The 14,086-nt window shown below is 43.9% G+C and overlaps 1 protein-coding gene across 5 annotated transcripts in view; it reads right to left on the bottom strand.

Annotated features, from left to right (window-relative positions):
* mtss1 (MTSS I-BAR domain containing 1) overlaps nucleotides 1–14,086 on the bottom strand; it is a 48,944-nt gene that overhangs the window by 3,931 nt on the left and 30,927 nt on the right. For 2 of the 5 annotated variants that reach the window (XM_061832100.1, XM_061832097.1), the window contains 11 exons: nucleotides 13,420–13,504; nucleotides 12,262–12,353; nucleotides 12,107–12,181; nucleotides 5,905–6,062; nucleotides 5,725–5,832; nucleotides 3,927–4,024; nucleotides 3,750–3,825; nucleotides 2,630–2,809; nucleotides 1,973–2,098; nucleotides 772–922; nucleotides 607–633 (listed from right to left, as the gene is read on the bottom strand). In XM_061832100.1, the coding sequence (XP_061688084.1) occupies nucleotides 607–633; nucleotides 772–922; nucleotides 1,973–2,098; nucleotides 2,630–2,809; nucleotides 3,750–3,825; nucleotides 3,927–4,024; nucleotides 5,725–5,832; nucleotides 5,905–6,062; nucleotides 12,107–12,181; nucleotides 12,262–12,353; nucleotides 13,420–13,504 (1,176 nt within the window). The remainder of the gene's footprint in view (nucleotides 1–606; nucleotides 634–771; nucleotides 923–1,972; nucleotides 2,099–2,629; nucleotides 2,810–3,749; nucleotides 3,826–3,926; nucleotides 4,025–5,724; nucleotides 5,833–5,904; nucleotides 6,063–12,106; nucleotides 12,182–12,261; nucleotides 12,354–13,419; nucleotides 13,505–14,086) is intronic. The other 3 variants (XM_061832098.1, XM_061832099.1, XM_061832101.1) reach the window with 3 other exon arrangements.

Here is a 14,086-nt window from a genome sequence, read left to right as displayed (position 1 = left end):
TTGCAGGCCACATAGAGACAAACAGCCGCACTCACAATCACACCTATGGGCAATTTAGAGGGTCTAATTAATGTTGAATGTTTTTGAGATGTGGGAGGAAACCGGAGTGCCCGGAGAAAAGCCACGCAGGCACGGGGAGAACATGCAAACTCCACACAGGCGGGTCTGGGATTGAACCCGGGACCTCAGAACTGTGAGGCCAACGCTTTACCAGCTGATCCACTGTGCCGTGCCATTTGGAGTATTTGGCACAAAAATACTTCAAACAATTATTGATGGAGGTAAATATGAATAAAACAACCTTTGTTACATTTACAGATAGCCAACCCCAGCTTCAGATGTCACACACTAGGCCACGCCCCTTAAAGGCACACGCCCAACACGCCAATTCTCCGCTTTGTGGCGTACATCTTTGTTTTCTTTTGCCTCGATTTACTCAAGTTGACATTACAAAAGAGAATGTGTTGCAACTTCTCTTACATGGATGAATACATAAATAAAAATGGTATCCAATCCCAAGATTTCAAGGAATGCGACGAAAGGGGAGGATGCAAGCGGGATGAGGAAGAGGGAAAGGGAGGGAGGGCAAGACAGTCAGAGACCTACCATAGAGGGGAGGCTCTCTCTTTATAGCTGGAAGAGAAGGAAGGAAGTTTTTAAGCAGACAAAACACAAAACAGATGACAGATAGACAGAAACGCTCAAAACGCGCGCGAGGGTGAACGAAACGAGCGCGAGTGCGTCGGTGCGTGGTCGGTTCGCGCTCCTCACCGTGCGTGTGGATGGTGTCCTCGGAGCAGGACGGCGTGGTGGTCTGCGTGCTGTAGCCGCTGGAGCAGTGCAGCGAGTCGCGGCTGCTGCGCGGCGCGTCCGACGTCAACGTGCCCAGAGTCAAGGCCAGCTGGTCCCGGGCGGAACAAGACTGGAGGGGGAAAAAAGTGTCCCAGGGTTTTATTTGTTTTTAGTTAGCACGTCGAATCAACATGTACTCTTACGGGGGAAGTCCACAAATACTAATGTATCAGATAGGTCACGCCATTGGTACTGTAACCGTAAAATAAAGATTTTCATCAGACATCATTTAAGGTTCTTTATATCGGCAATTTTGAATGTTCCCGGTCGCTGACATTTTGGCGAGTCACATGAGCGGATACGACGCGTCATGTGCTCAACCCGAGGCTCGGTTACAGTCCTACACAGTTATTGTCAGTGCTGATTTCTCGGATTTATCCTCATCTGATGAAGAAATAGCAGTATCGGTGGATCGGGAAGACGGAAGAATACTTCCGTACAGATTTGAACCTGTCGCTGTAAATAATGTTGAATATTCAAATGGTTCTTCGGACGGGAATGACGCGGAGTCCGACTACTCAGAGGGCTACGCGTGGGACATAAGTGCGTAAACAAAGGCCCCCGGAGCGCCAGCGAGCTTCATCCCGTAGCCGGCCACGAGCAAACAAATTTCGCACGGCAGCCGGCCGAGGGCGAGCGAGCGAGCTTCATCCGGTAGTTCGAGCAAATTTCGTAAGATAGCCGGCCGCGAGTAAGCAAGCTTAGTCCAGCAGCCGGCTGCTAGCGAAGGGGTTTCGTCTGTCAGCCGGCCGCAAGCGAGCGAGCTTTGTCCGGCAGCCAGCCGCGATCGATCGTGCTTCATCCGGTAGCAGAGTTTCGCACGACAGCTGGCCACGAGCGAGCGAGCAAGCTTCATTCGGTAGCCGGCCACAAGCGAGCAAATTTTGTACGGCTGGCGAGCGAGCTTCGTCCAGCAGCCTGCCACGAGCGAGCCGGGAGCCTTTGTTTACGCACTCATGTCCCGCGCGTAGGCCGCCGAGTAGTCAGACTGACCTATGTGATCCATTGTTATTTTCAATGAGTGGACTTCCCCTTTAAGCGATCATCTCCAAGCCTTATCAGCATTCCTCTTTCCTGACAACATCACGTAAAGTTGGGCACAGGTGGGGGACTTAACTACCTTTCCAGATGCAGACATGGCGCGGACCCTCTCGCCGTGCGTGTAGGCGCCCGGCGGGGGTGCCATGAAGCCGTTCTCGCCTCCCGCGCCCACACGAGTCGGCTGGTGGACGGAGCCCACTGCATCCTGTCACGAGGACACACAACGTGAGTTTGGGCACACGCTGACTGAGGACATCGGAACAACAAAGAAGGAACAACTACAAGGATGTTAAACGCGACAAGGGAATGAAACCCAAGATGGATGAAAATGGTTTTGATGCATCTCGATGGCAGGAATACGGGTGGCATGGTTGTGTGGAATCTGGCTACCATTAATATTGAAATACCAATCAAAAAATAAATAAAAACAAAGGCTACAGAACCAAATACTAATTCAAGGGCTGCAATACATTTTAAAACAAAATCAAATTAGTCCTGTGGCGTGTTTATCCAATTCGTATTTTTGACAGGAAACTTAAGTTGAAAGCTGAGAAATCTTGTATTTTTTTGTCATTTTTTTCATTTTTGATTGCCAATTCCAAAGAAAAACAAGAAGAAAATGAATGATTGCGTGCAACAACGAGGCGCTCGATGGAAAGCTGGGGATGCGATGAGGCGGAACGCTAACACAAAGCGCCAAATGAGGAATAAAATGGAGGAACTTAGCGCGTCTCACGGTGGTCGTATCCCGCCGGCTGACGCGGCGGCCCGGCGCGAGGCGTCGCCCGGGACCAGCGGCGTAACCGTAGCGACCGCGCCGACCCTGCCGGCCGCCCGAGCCGGACGGGGTGCTCCCTTCGCTGAGGGAGCGGCCGCTTTCGCCGCAGCCGATCAGAAGATGCTGCGAGGAGCGCTGCTACACACAGGAGAACCAGCGTGGTTTTTTTAAATTAATTTTTTTTTTTGAGGGGGGGGGTACGATTTTGGGAGGGTCAGACAGTATAACATTAGCATGTGTGGACTTCAGAATTGGACTTTCGGTGCACTCGAGTTTAACTGTCGACAACAACTATTTGCATAGTATTTTCTACTTTTATGATGGGAGATTGAAACCTGCACACGATGATTTCTTCTTTCAACATTTCCTATGAGAAATATTCATTTGGAAGGGAAAAAAGGTTTCACTAAATTAAAAAAAAAAACAGACTCAGAAGTCAAACGCGAGGCATTCCAAGAGGTTGTCAAGTGGAGCGCACCCAAAACTGCCACAACTTAAAATTGGATTCAAATGTTGAGAAAATGAACACATCACGCCATAAATGTCTCACAAAACATAAAAGTTCAAATCATCGTCATGGAAATCTTGTATGTCTTGTAGCCTTCACGCTAATTAAAATATTGCCTGCACAGTTTGAGACTAGAGCAAGTGCATACACATTTCAATATCAATCCATTAATTTTCTTCACCGCTTATCCTCACAAGGGTCACAGGGAGCACTATAGCCTATCCCAGCTGTCAACAGGCAGGAGGCGGGGCACGTCCTGAACTAGTTGCCAGCCAATCGCAGGTCACATGGACACAAGACAACAGCCGTACTCACAAACACACCTATGGGCAATTGAGAGTCTCCAATTAATGTTGCATGTTTTTTGGGATGTGGGAGGAAACCGGAGAGCCCACCGGGAGAAAAAAAACGTGGCTGCCCACAGACAGTCGCTTTTCTTTTTTTTTTTTTAAATACCTATATATATATTTTTTAATACTATATGTTGGATGTCTCCTTTTTATCAAGGTTTGCTCCTGTTGACTTATTTGTATTAAATACGCATATAAAATTTCTAAGAGTCGAGCTGACCTGGATGTGCACTCCATCCACAGCACAACTGATGGAGTCCAGGGAAGGGACGTGGCGCACTGATCCAGATTGATAGCTAAAAAAAAAAAAAAAAAAAAAAAGTTGCAAGCTTTAAAGGCGGCAAGAAAATAATAATAATAATAATAGCAAGTTACAGTAAATGAGAGCACATCTTACCTGCTAACGCTGCTCTTCCTGGACATCGTGTTGCTGGGAGAGGCTGGAGGCGTCTGGTAGGTGTAGCTGAATTCAGAACCTTTGAGGTCCAAAATCACCTAAATAAAATACATACACAGGGTGAGTACGGAGGAATTCATGTCGATAAAAAGTGTCTGGATTTACACTGCATGTTTTTTTTTTTTTTAAACATTAAGCAAGCTATTTATTTTCAACGATTCAAGTTGGTCAAGAATTTGTAAAAAAACTATTCGAACCATGTGTAGTTTTGTGAAGTGTGTGTGTAAAAATGTGGCTTTGGGTGGACCACCTAAACTAGAAAGCGCACATAAATGCTGGCAAACTTGTTAATCCCACACATATGACAAATGTGTGAAATTGCCCAAATTTGGATGTAGGGCGTTTCCATCCGACGCCAACTATAAACTCGTGTATGCATGAAGTGAAGTAGTTCTCAGGCTCAGCAGCATGTTTACAGTAAAACGACAATAACAAATAAACAGCCCCCTAAAGGTTTTCCACCACAGTCTTACACGGCCGTAGTACCCTGAGAAAGTCCCATCTAGCCTAGTTAATACTTTGATGGGAGAGCCCCTAGGAAGACCAGGTGCTGTAACATTGTGTACAGGAAGTAAAAAAAAAAAAAAAAAAAACGAAAAAAAAAAAAAACCAACTGGTTGGAGGTTGAGCAGTCGGGAAAATCACCTACTGCAAAAATAATAATAATAATAATAAAAAAAATAGAAAAAAAATAAAAAAATTAGAGAGAGAGAGAGAGAAGAGAGAGAGAGAGGAGAGAGAGAGAGAGAGAGAGAGAGAAGAGAGAGAGAGAGAGGAGAGAGAGAGAGAAACCACAATTGGGGCGGGCAGCATGGTGGATCAGCTGTTAAAGCGTTGGCCTCACAGTTCTGAGGCCCCAGGTTCGATCCCGGTCCCGCCTGTGTGGAGTTTGCATGTTCTCCCCCATGCCTGCGTGGGTTTTCTCCTGGCACTCCGGTTTCCTCCCACATCCCAAAAACATGCAACATTAATTGGACACTCTAAATTGCCCCTAGGTGTGATTGTGAATGGTTGTTCGTGTGTATGTCCCCCTGGCAACCAGTTCAGGGTGTACCCTGCCTCCTGCCCGTTGACAGCTGGGATAGGCTCCAGCACTCCCCGAGACCCTCGTGAGGATAAGCGGCAAAGAAAATGGATGAAAGGATGAACAATTGGGGCTTTTTGCGCCCCATGGGACTGAGAGTTCTTAATTAAAAAACAAACAAAAAAAGTTTCTTGCAGCAAATAAAGTTTTCCAAAATGTCAATATGAATTATTAATCTTAATTTTAAATTAGCACAAAAACTGCAAAACGTATTCAAAAGGGGAACAGCACCTCATAGATGCATAGCTTCCCTGGAGTTTATCTAGTTTTTGATTGATCTTTTGCCTCCTGTCAAATATATATATATAAAAAAGGGGGTGGTGGTATACAACAAAATACAGATTATTGCCCCCCACCAAAAATCCGTGCCACAACAGAACAGGATATCTCAAACGCAGACCCGAAAAAACACTACCAATTAATTCAACCTAAAAACAACAATTTTTATTTTTTACCAGATTGCACCCAAATATTGAGGTTATTGCTTCGGCCGGTGCGCGCCCGCGCACAAAAAAAAAATGATAAGATCCATAGAGAAAATTTGAAACTATGCAAAATCACAATTACGCAGGGGTTGACTGTACAAGAGAATCAGACAAATAGACCTGCAGTGTAAATGTAGCTCGAGAAGATAAGGAGGGTTCCGGAACATACCTGCTCACTGGCCGGTGGCAGTTTATTGGGCTCTGCAGTGAGCGTGGTGAGATCCTCCAGGATGGTCTGCAGGTGGGTTACTTCGCCAAGCATGTTGATCTCGTGGTCCTAAATAGCGCAAAGGGCACAATCAACACATACAAGCTCCACTTCCTCTCACACATACGCACAAACACTGACCAGCACTGGCTTCAGCATTGTGACGAAGGTGCAGTAGCGGGCCCTCTCCTCTATGAGCGCTCTGCACACGGCCCTCTTCTCCGTCTCCTCCAGGACGGCGTAGCGCACGTTGACGTCCTGCAGCGCGCTGTCCAGCTGGCCCCGCGCCTCGTCCTTTCCTGTGCGCGAGCACGCCCATGGAAGCAGTGTTAAATGTTGCTAAACGATGTGTCAGGATGGAGTGCACTCAAGTGTTCACACAGGTAGAACTTATTAATAAATGTCAATATTAAATGCCAGTTAAAAGTCCACACCATTGAAAATAATGCCAGTAGCTGTCACCAGGGGGCAGTCAAGACTAAAGTTTCACAAGAATTACCTTGCTGTTTCTCTCAAAATTGACTTTTTCTTCAATATTTATCACCCTGAAATGAGTTTTCAATTTCTAAATTGTTCTAAATTCAATCACACACATTTTTAATTCCAACTAGAAGTGTTAAATGGATTAATTTGCCACATCTTGGAACTGTTGTAACTATAATGTCTTTACTGTAAATGAAAACACGAGTCTAGTAAGTGGGATGAGAATTAAAAATGGATTCACAACAAAAATGAACTAAAACTTCTCAGTTTCTAAAGAACTGCAACTGACGAGTCGAAAAAAAAAAAAGTTTGAATCCAAGGACACCTGACAACAGAACTTTTTCCAATGACTCACCTCAAAATCCTTACATCAATTACCGGTAACTCCCTTGCAAATCACTTCATGCTAAAGGAATTCAGATATTACATAATATTGAGAACAGGAAAAAAAGTTAACACTGTAATGACAATTTTTTTTTTTTTAAGAAAATGTCATGTGATGTGGACGAAGTTGTACTTTAAAAAGAAAAGATTATTTTGGATGAAAATTACAAGAATAAAATAAAATTTTCTAGAATATATCCACCTTTTGATCATATTACTTGCACTGTATGCGGTTTTAATTGTCTGTTTTACATTTTTTTGGTCATTTTTATTGTTTTTATGCCATTTTAAACTTTTTATCTCTGTTTTCAAATTGAGTTACCTTGTGTTTGAAATGCGCTATACAAATAAATTTGCTTTGCTTTAGGACAAAGTTCATCCATCCAACGTCTACCATTTATCTGCAGTCAGGTCGCGGTGGCAGCACCTTTCGCAGGGATGCCTCGACTTCTCTTTCCCCAGCCATTTCATCCAGTTCCATTCTTCCTTCACTCGTGAAAAAGACCCCAAGATACTTAAACTCCTCCACTAGGGGGCAGGCTCCCATCCCTGACCCCCCGGACAGGGCACGCCACCCTTTTCTGACTGATTTGGAGGTGCTGATTCCCATCCCAGCCGCGTCACACTCAGCTGCAAAACGCTCCAGTGAGAGTTGGAGATCACGGCTTGATGAAGCCAACAGAACCGCATAAAAAGCAGACATGCAATACTCAGGCCACCAAACTGAACCCCCCCCGCTAGGTCTCGACTCGCCCTAGAAATTGTGTCCATAAAATTTATGAACAGAATCTGTGACAAAGGCCAGCCTTGGCGTTGTCCAAACCCCGCCGGAAACGAGTGCGACTTATTGCCGGTGTGACGGTCTGAGCGCTCCCCCCGTGCTGAAAAGTCTCCTCGTGATGAATGCGCATGCGTTACGAACAGGAGGAACTCTGGGCACGTAGCAGACGCTTACTGGGATATGTCCCGGTCTCATTGTTCCCCTTCTTCTACATAGAGGGAGATAGTTGTCAAATGGATGGGGATGTTTCGGAATGGCCGGAAGTATACAAAATATACGCGCGTGCGCATTACTCACAAAGAGACTTTGCAGCACCGGGAGCGCTCAGACCGACCGTCACACCAGCAATGCGTTGCAAACTTTGACACTGGTCGTCCAGGGACCCAGCAACCCGAATCAAGGGGCTCTATATCCCATACTTTCTAAACACCCCCCAAGGGACACAGCCAAATGCCTTCTCCAAGTCCACAAAACACTTGTAGACTGGTTGGGCAAGTGCAACGTCGCTGCGTGCTAAGTCTGCCTAATGTCTGGCCTCCATGGAAACGCGCACATTCACACACACACACACACACACACACACACACACACACACACACACACGTGTGCAACGTGCGGCGATGACTCGACAATTGCAGAAAAACGCAGATGTGAACAGAGAAGAAATATGAGGAAAAAAAACAATGCTTATAAGCTGCCTCCAGCAATGGAAACGAGAAAGCAACGGTCATAAAGAACTGTCAATGTTTGCGAGCTCATTAGAAGGACTTTCTTTGGATGTCAAAACCAGTCGGTCTGCATTCCTCGCACACACGGACATAGGCCGGGCTACGGCTCGCCTGGGGCGGCCTTGAAAGACATTCACAAACTGCGATAACAAAAAGGTACGTCGGACAGTCGCTTCTCCGTAGATGTCGACGGATAAGATGACTGCAGGCTCTCCTGGTCTCGCTTTTAGAGGTTTTGCAACTTGCTTGCTGAGATGATCACGATCCGCTAACAAACTAGACGTAGACAAGAGAGATTTCTTTCCAAAGATTAGGTTCGTGTTTGAAACGTTCCACCAGTCCCCAGGAAATTGCAATCTCGTGTCCAAATGACTACAGGCCTGTCGCCCTGACATCTGTGGTCATGAAGTCCTTTGTGTACCTCATGCTGGACCACCTCAAAAGTGTCGCACTGCAGAACAAACAGGTATGCGCATGACACCGTAAACATGAGACTATACTTCATCCTAGAACACCTCAAAGGTACGGGGGACCTACGCGAGGATCCTGTTCTTGGACTTCAACTCTGTTCCTAGACTCTTCTCCTCCAAGCTTCTCCAGCTCAGCATGTCGCCTGTCTTCCGCCCCTGGAGTCTCATTTTCCTGAGGCGGCAGAACTCCTGCTGCAACCGACAATCAAAAGTGCTGACAAAGATGTCAGCACCCCCCACTATCTACACTTGAGGACTTTCACACTGCCAGACTAAGACAAGAGCATGCAAAATCCTCTTGGAGCACACATTCTAGTCCCCCAAATCATTCCAGCTCAGGTAGGTGCTATCGATTAATGCAAACAAAAACTTTTTCCCTCTTGCTATTAAATTGCTAGAGGTTAAGTGATTCGCTCGAGTGTATTTTCATGTTTTTATGTCTCAAAAGTATCTACCAATACAAATACTATTGTTTTTGACATTTTTTTGCAAGTAAAGAGGATTGTGATTAAGCTAATGATATATATTAAACAGTCAAATAGTCCATAATAAGTCCCCAGTGATGACGTAGTGGTTCACGGAGTTTCTTTGCTCCCAATGACCACGTGAATATGGGTGTAAAAATGGTGTCCCAGTCACTCACATTTGAAAAATATACGGGTGTGGTCAGTCATGCTCGCAGATATAAAGTTACGGGTGTGGTCCACCATTCACACCCGCAGATAAAGTTGCACACGATCAACCAAAAGTGCCTCACGATCGATGCATTGAGCACCCCTGGTGTAACTGAATTTCCTTTGACACGGCTCATGATGTTGATGACGTTCGACGTAAATGCGCTCGCAGTACGTGAAGCAGCTCACAATGTGGTCTTTTTAGGATCACTTCCGTACATGCTCAGCACGGTTAACTTGCATTTCCTGTTTCCGGGTGAATACTGATCGTTTAGGAGCAGGCTAGTTTTGAGACTTTTATCTCAATAAGGCAAAAAAAAAAAAAAAAATTGCCACCCTGCCATGAACGGTTTAATGTCAAGACTACACAATCAGCGACGTCTTTCAATATCTATTTTTTTCTACTCTTAACAAATTTTACGCGCGTGATTTTTCTGTGCTCGACTGTGCAGATTTGTGAGCGTGATGTCGAGAGAATATTAAAAAAAGGTGGATAATGGTTCATAATGAGAGAAGGAAGAACAACAAATTTCAATCAGCCATTGAACTTGATGCTCACTTTACGGTGACAACTGAATACCTCACTTGAAAACATCCTAGTTAAAAAAAAAAAAAAAAAAAGGAAAAGTGTTTAAAAAAAAACAAAACAAAACAGCAATTCACTAAGCAGCGGGTGACGCCGCTGTGGTTCAGTCTACCTTTTTCCAAAGGCCTCTGCTTCAACCTCAAGGCGACGTGCTTGCCAAAATGACCATTTGCTGTAACAATTAAAATTCAAATGTTTACTTAGCTAACTCCACACTCCACAACCGAAGTGGTTGCCTGAGATATTCCCTCTTTTGTGTATAACATGACAAGTCAATGACAGCCTAAGGTTATTCTTTACATGGGCGTTCTTACACTCTCTCATTTTATTCAATTTAAGATTACGTGCGTAACATTTTCAAATCTTTATAGTAACATATATAGCATAGTGACCACCACGTCAAAAGCTCTCAACTCCTCCCACCATCTGCATCTCGCTACGAGCAACTTGAGACGCTATCTGAAGTGGTCGCGCACCACATAATGATAGAGCGTGTCAACACACACACACACGGGAAAAAAAAAAAAAAGTGGAACGACCCGTAATTATATTTCACCCAAGCCTGTCATGAATGAACTGGAGTGAACTGAAGCACAAGAAAGAAATTGACGAGCAAAACGCGGCTTAGGGGCACGAATGCCCAAGCAAAAAGGAAAACAAAATTCAGACGAGCAGTGGTGAGAACAAATAGAATATTAATATTTTGTTAATGTACCTAAAGAACCTGTAAGGAGGAAAAAAAAAAACACACTTCCTAATTTTACATACATTTAAGAACACTTAACCCTGCCAAATGACTATTTGAATTATCAAAAGAATTGCCATGTATAAAAACTGAAGATTCATAATCATGACGGGAAAAAAAATATATAATATATATATATGTTTGACGTTTTAGTTGCTGCTATGTGGTAATATCTGGATTTGGGGATGCAGGTGTTGCCGTGGCGACCGCTGGGTGTGTCACAAGAGCAATGTTCCCTCTAAGCTGCGCAACTGCGCATTTGCGTACTTGTCGCACACTCTCAGCCCAGAGAAACAGATCCAGCGCAGTGAACTACAACCTGTCGTGGGGTTTTTTTTTTTTTTTTGCCTCTCACAAAGAGTTGCTGCTCGGCCACACCGGGCCACAAACGCTACTTCCTCGTTTACCTGACACCGCTCCCACTCCATTTTAAAGGGGTACACTTATAATTACAAAAACCGGGGTATGTGAATAATATAACAAAAAGTGCCGAAACTGGATGAGATTTTCTCTCTTTTTTTTTTTTTTGAGTAAAAAAGGTCTGGTCTGAAGCCAAAGTAGAAAGTACAGGATGAGATGGTGTGTAATGTTAAAATCCCACCTTGGCACAGCCTGATTGAGGATGAAAACACAGACGATACATTGCCCAAAGAGCTAATTTTGTATTTTAAATATAGGAGGCAACATAACAATTAACCCTAAAACTGTTTGGGAGCATCATTTGGCTTTCAACAAGCATTGCTAAAGATATTCTGCAAGCAATAATTCAGTTTTACACCAAGAAAAACAGAAAGGGACATCACTGTGCGTTAAAAAAAATGAAAAAGTTAGTTAATAGATGGCTTGGTATTTATTTGTATTTGTATTGTAATGTATTTTTTTGTTTGTTGACATTTTCAGTGTAAATTTGCAAAAAAACACAAAATTGTTCTTAAAAATGTTCTGATGGTAAAAGAGCGCTCACGGCCTTAGTGTGTTTGCTCAGGCACGTCAAAAATTGGGAACATTGGACGGGAGACTCTCAAATTTAGCCAAACGATATTAAAGACATGCTACCTTCTATCCGCATATAGACATCTTTATATATGCTAAAACAAGAGTTCTAAAAATTTACAAAAAATTCATTCTACCTTTTATTTTGAAAAAGGCACCTTTATTCTAAATAATAACGATAAGACCTAAACGACAGTTTAATACAAAATATCCATCCAGACTCCATTTTGACATCTACTGCTCTAAGCAGTGAAACACAACAGTGGAAATCTAAAAAGGAATTTAGTTCGTGATCTCAGCGCTTTCCCTGAAATTGCATACAGAAAATGTCCGCTCCTGTTTACAGTAAGCGCGGACTCTCCCCGTGCTTTTTAATGTGCATTAAAAACCCCCTATGGGAGGCAGTTTTGTATTTGATATTCAAAGAATGACTCCGTTTGAGTTTCTATTGATTCCCCAAGACGGAAAACAAGTTCTGCTTTCAAGGCCTCCATCTTACCTTTCTTCACCTTCTTCTGCAGCTTGACGGTATCGGATGACTTCTTCTTGATGTCTGCTCGTGCCTTTTTATATTCTGTGGTGGTGGTGGTGGGGGGGGCACATTAAGGCGTTGTGGAGTTTTGTGGGCACATCTTACATGTTCAGCTGGCAAACCTTTTGCATGATCTTTGTCCAGTTGACTGGCGGCTTTTCTCCACTCCTCCATCTTCAACTCTAACGGCGTGACGAGACTTTCTGAGAGAGCCCTGGGGGAGGGCAGAAAAACAATTGATTTTTGATCATTTCATCCAGGATCATACAAAATAAAAATGTCACACAATAAACAAACAAACAAAAAAACATCACAACACATACACTCAAATAATAATCATCTCAATTCACTCACATTTTTTTAAATGATTTGTATCTTGAATCAACTATCCCTTTGAAATGAATGGCAATGGCATTAATCAGTTCTAGCCGAACCCCTCCCGAAAAAAAACTAAATCCTTTTTGTTGGAGGTGTTCATTAAAAGAAAAAAAGCTGCATTGTAAAATATAAATCTAACATACTGGAGTATATTTTGTGCACTGTGCCTTTAAATGGTGTGGCCAAGTGTGTGGCGCTTTCTACTCTCTCGCCTTGCCATACACAGCGGCAGTCTTTGCTTCATAAAAACGTCATCTTCCAAACAGCACAATCACTTGAGCATTTCATTTTTTCGGGACCCAAACTGATAGCAAATTATCGGCAAGAAAAAAACAAAGAAAAACAATGGCCTGAACTACGATAAGCAGGGCGAATGACATGTACTGTGTGTAAGACCAAGTACAACTGAATTTTTGTCTGAAAAATCTGTTTGTAAAGCAAACAATCATTGTTAGTGTAATTGTTGGATTTAATTGAAGTGAATTGTTAGTCTCCACTAAGAGGTTCAAGATTGTTTCTTTTTTTTTTTTCCCCCAAGTTTACAATAGCAGAGGTGAGGGGCTGCCAAGCAACGCTTCAAACCTCAAATAACTTCTAAATTGGGGTAATCTTAATTCAGGGCATCACTGTGGTATGAAATTGAAAAGATTGGGGACCGTGGCCTTAACCCTGGATGTCTGCATTCTTATGACGACAGCTGGACGATAACAATAGCAAACACGAGCCACCTATCGACACAAGCGTTTCTCAGGTCGCCGTATGCGGCGTCTGGCGTCCCCACACTGAGATAAAAGGTGTCATCAATTCTACGTCCATTGTCTCCTCCTTCCCCTCGAGGTATGTCAACAAATCAGAGGCTCCCCGCTGCAGTCTGCGGGCAAATGCATGCATGTGTGTCTTACGTAGTGAAGAGTTTAAGTTTGGACTCGATGCTGCGGTGTCTCATACACATCCTGGTCAGGGCCGAGCCAATCTCCTTGGTAGCACCTGCAAAACAAAAAAACAACAATCAGACGCTGGGAGTCGCTCTTTGAAATCAGTTTAAAAATTACTTGGAAATGAGGCTCTGTGGTTCCCCCACTAATACAGGATGACAAGGGACCGAGCCCTGCAATAAATAGCAAAAATCCACCGGCAATTGACGCCCATCCCAAAAAGTTTGTAATTGCCTTTAGATAACAGGATGGTAGCACTGCACACACACTCACTCTCTCTCTCTCTCTCTCTCTCTCTCTCTCTCTCTCTCTCTCTCTCTCTCTCTCTCTCAGACAAAGCTATGGCTCAACTAAACAAAGGTATGCACCTCAGTTCAACAAAGTTGCTTGGCACTGAAATACCATCAGACTGCACCACAGCAATCGAGCTCGTACACCTACGTCACCGAAGTCACGTAACTGGCCATGTTGCCGGTCTAGCAAAGCATTGTTCAATGCTAAGTTGGTTGGATACGATACGAAAATATGTCTTATAGCACGACGGCCAAAGTTTTGTCCGATACCGTTAAACATTTAGAAGGTGATAATAAATGAAGGTACGTGGAAAAATGAGAGACACTTGGCACAGAGGACC

The sequence above is a fragment of the Syngnathoides biaculeatus genome, chromosome 10, assembly GCF_019802595.1.
Source record: "Syngnathoides biaculeatus isolate LvHL_M chromosome 10, ASM1980259v1, whole genome shotgun sequence".
In the NCBI taxonomy this organism is placed as follows: domain Eukaryota; kingdom Metazoa; phylum Chordata; class Actinopteri; order Syngnathiformes; family Syngnathidae; genus Syngnathoides; species Syngnathoides biaculeatus.
This window is presented reverse-complemented; position numbering and strand designations above follow the sequence as displayed.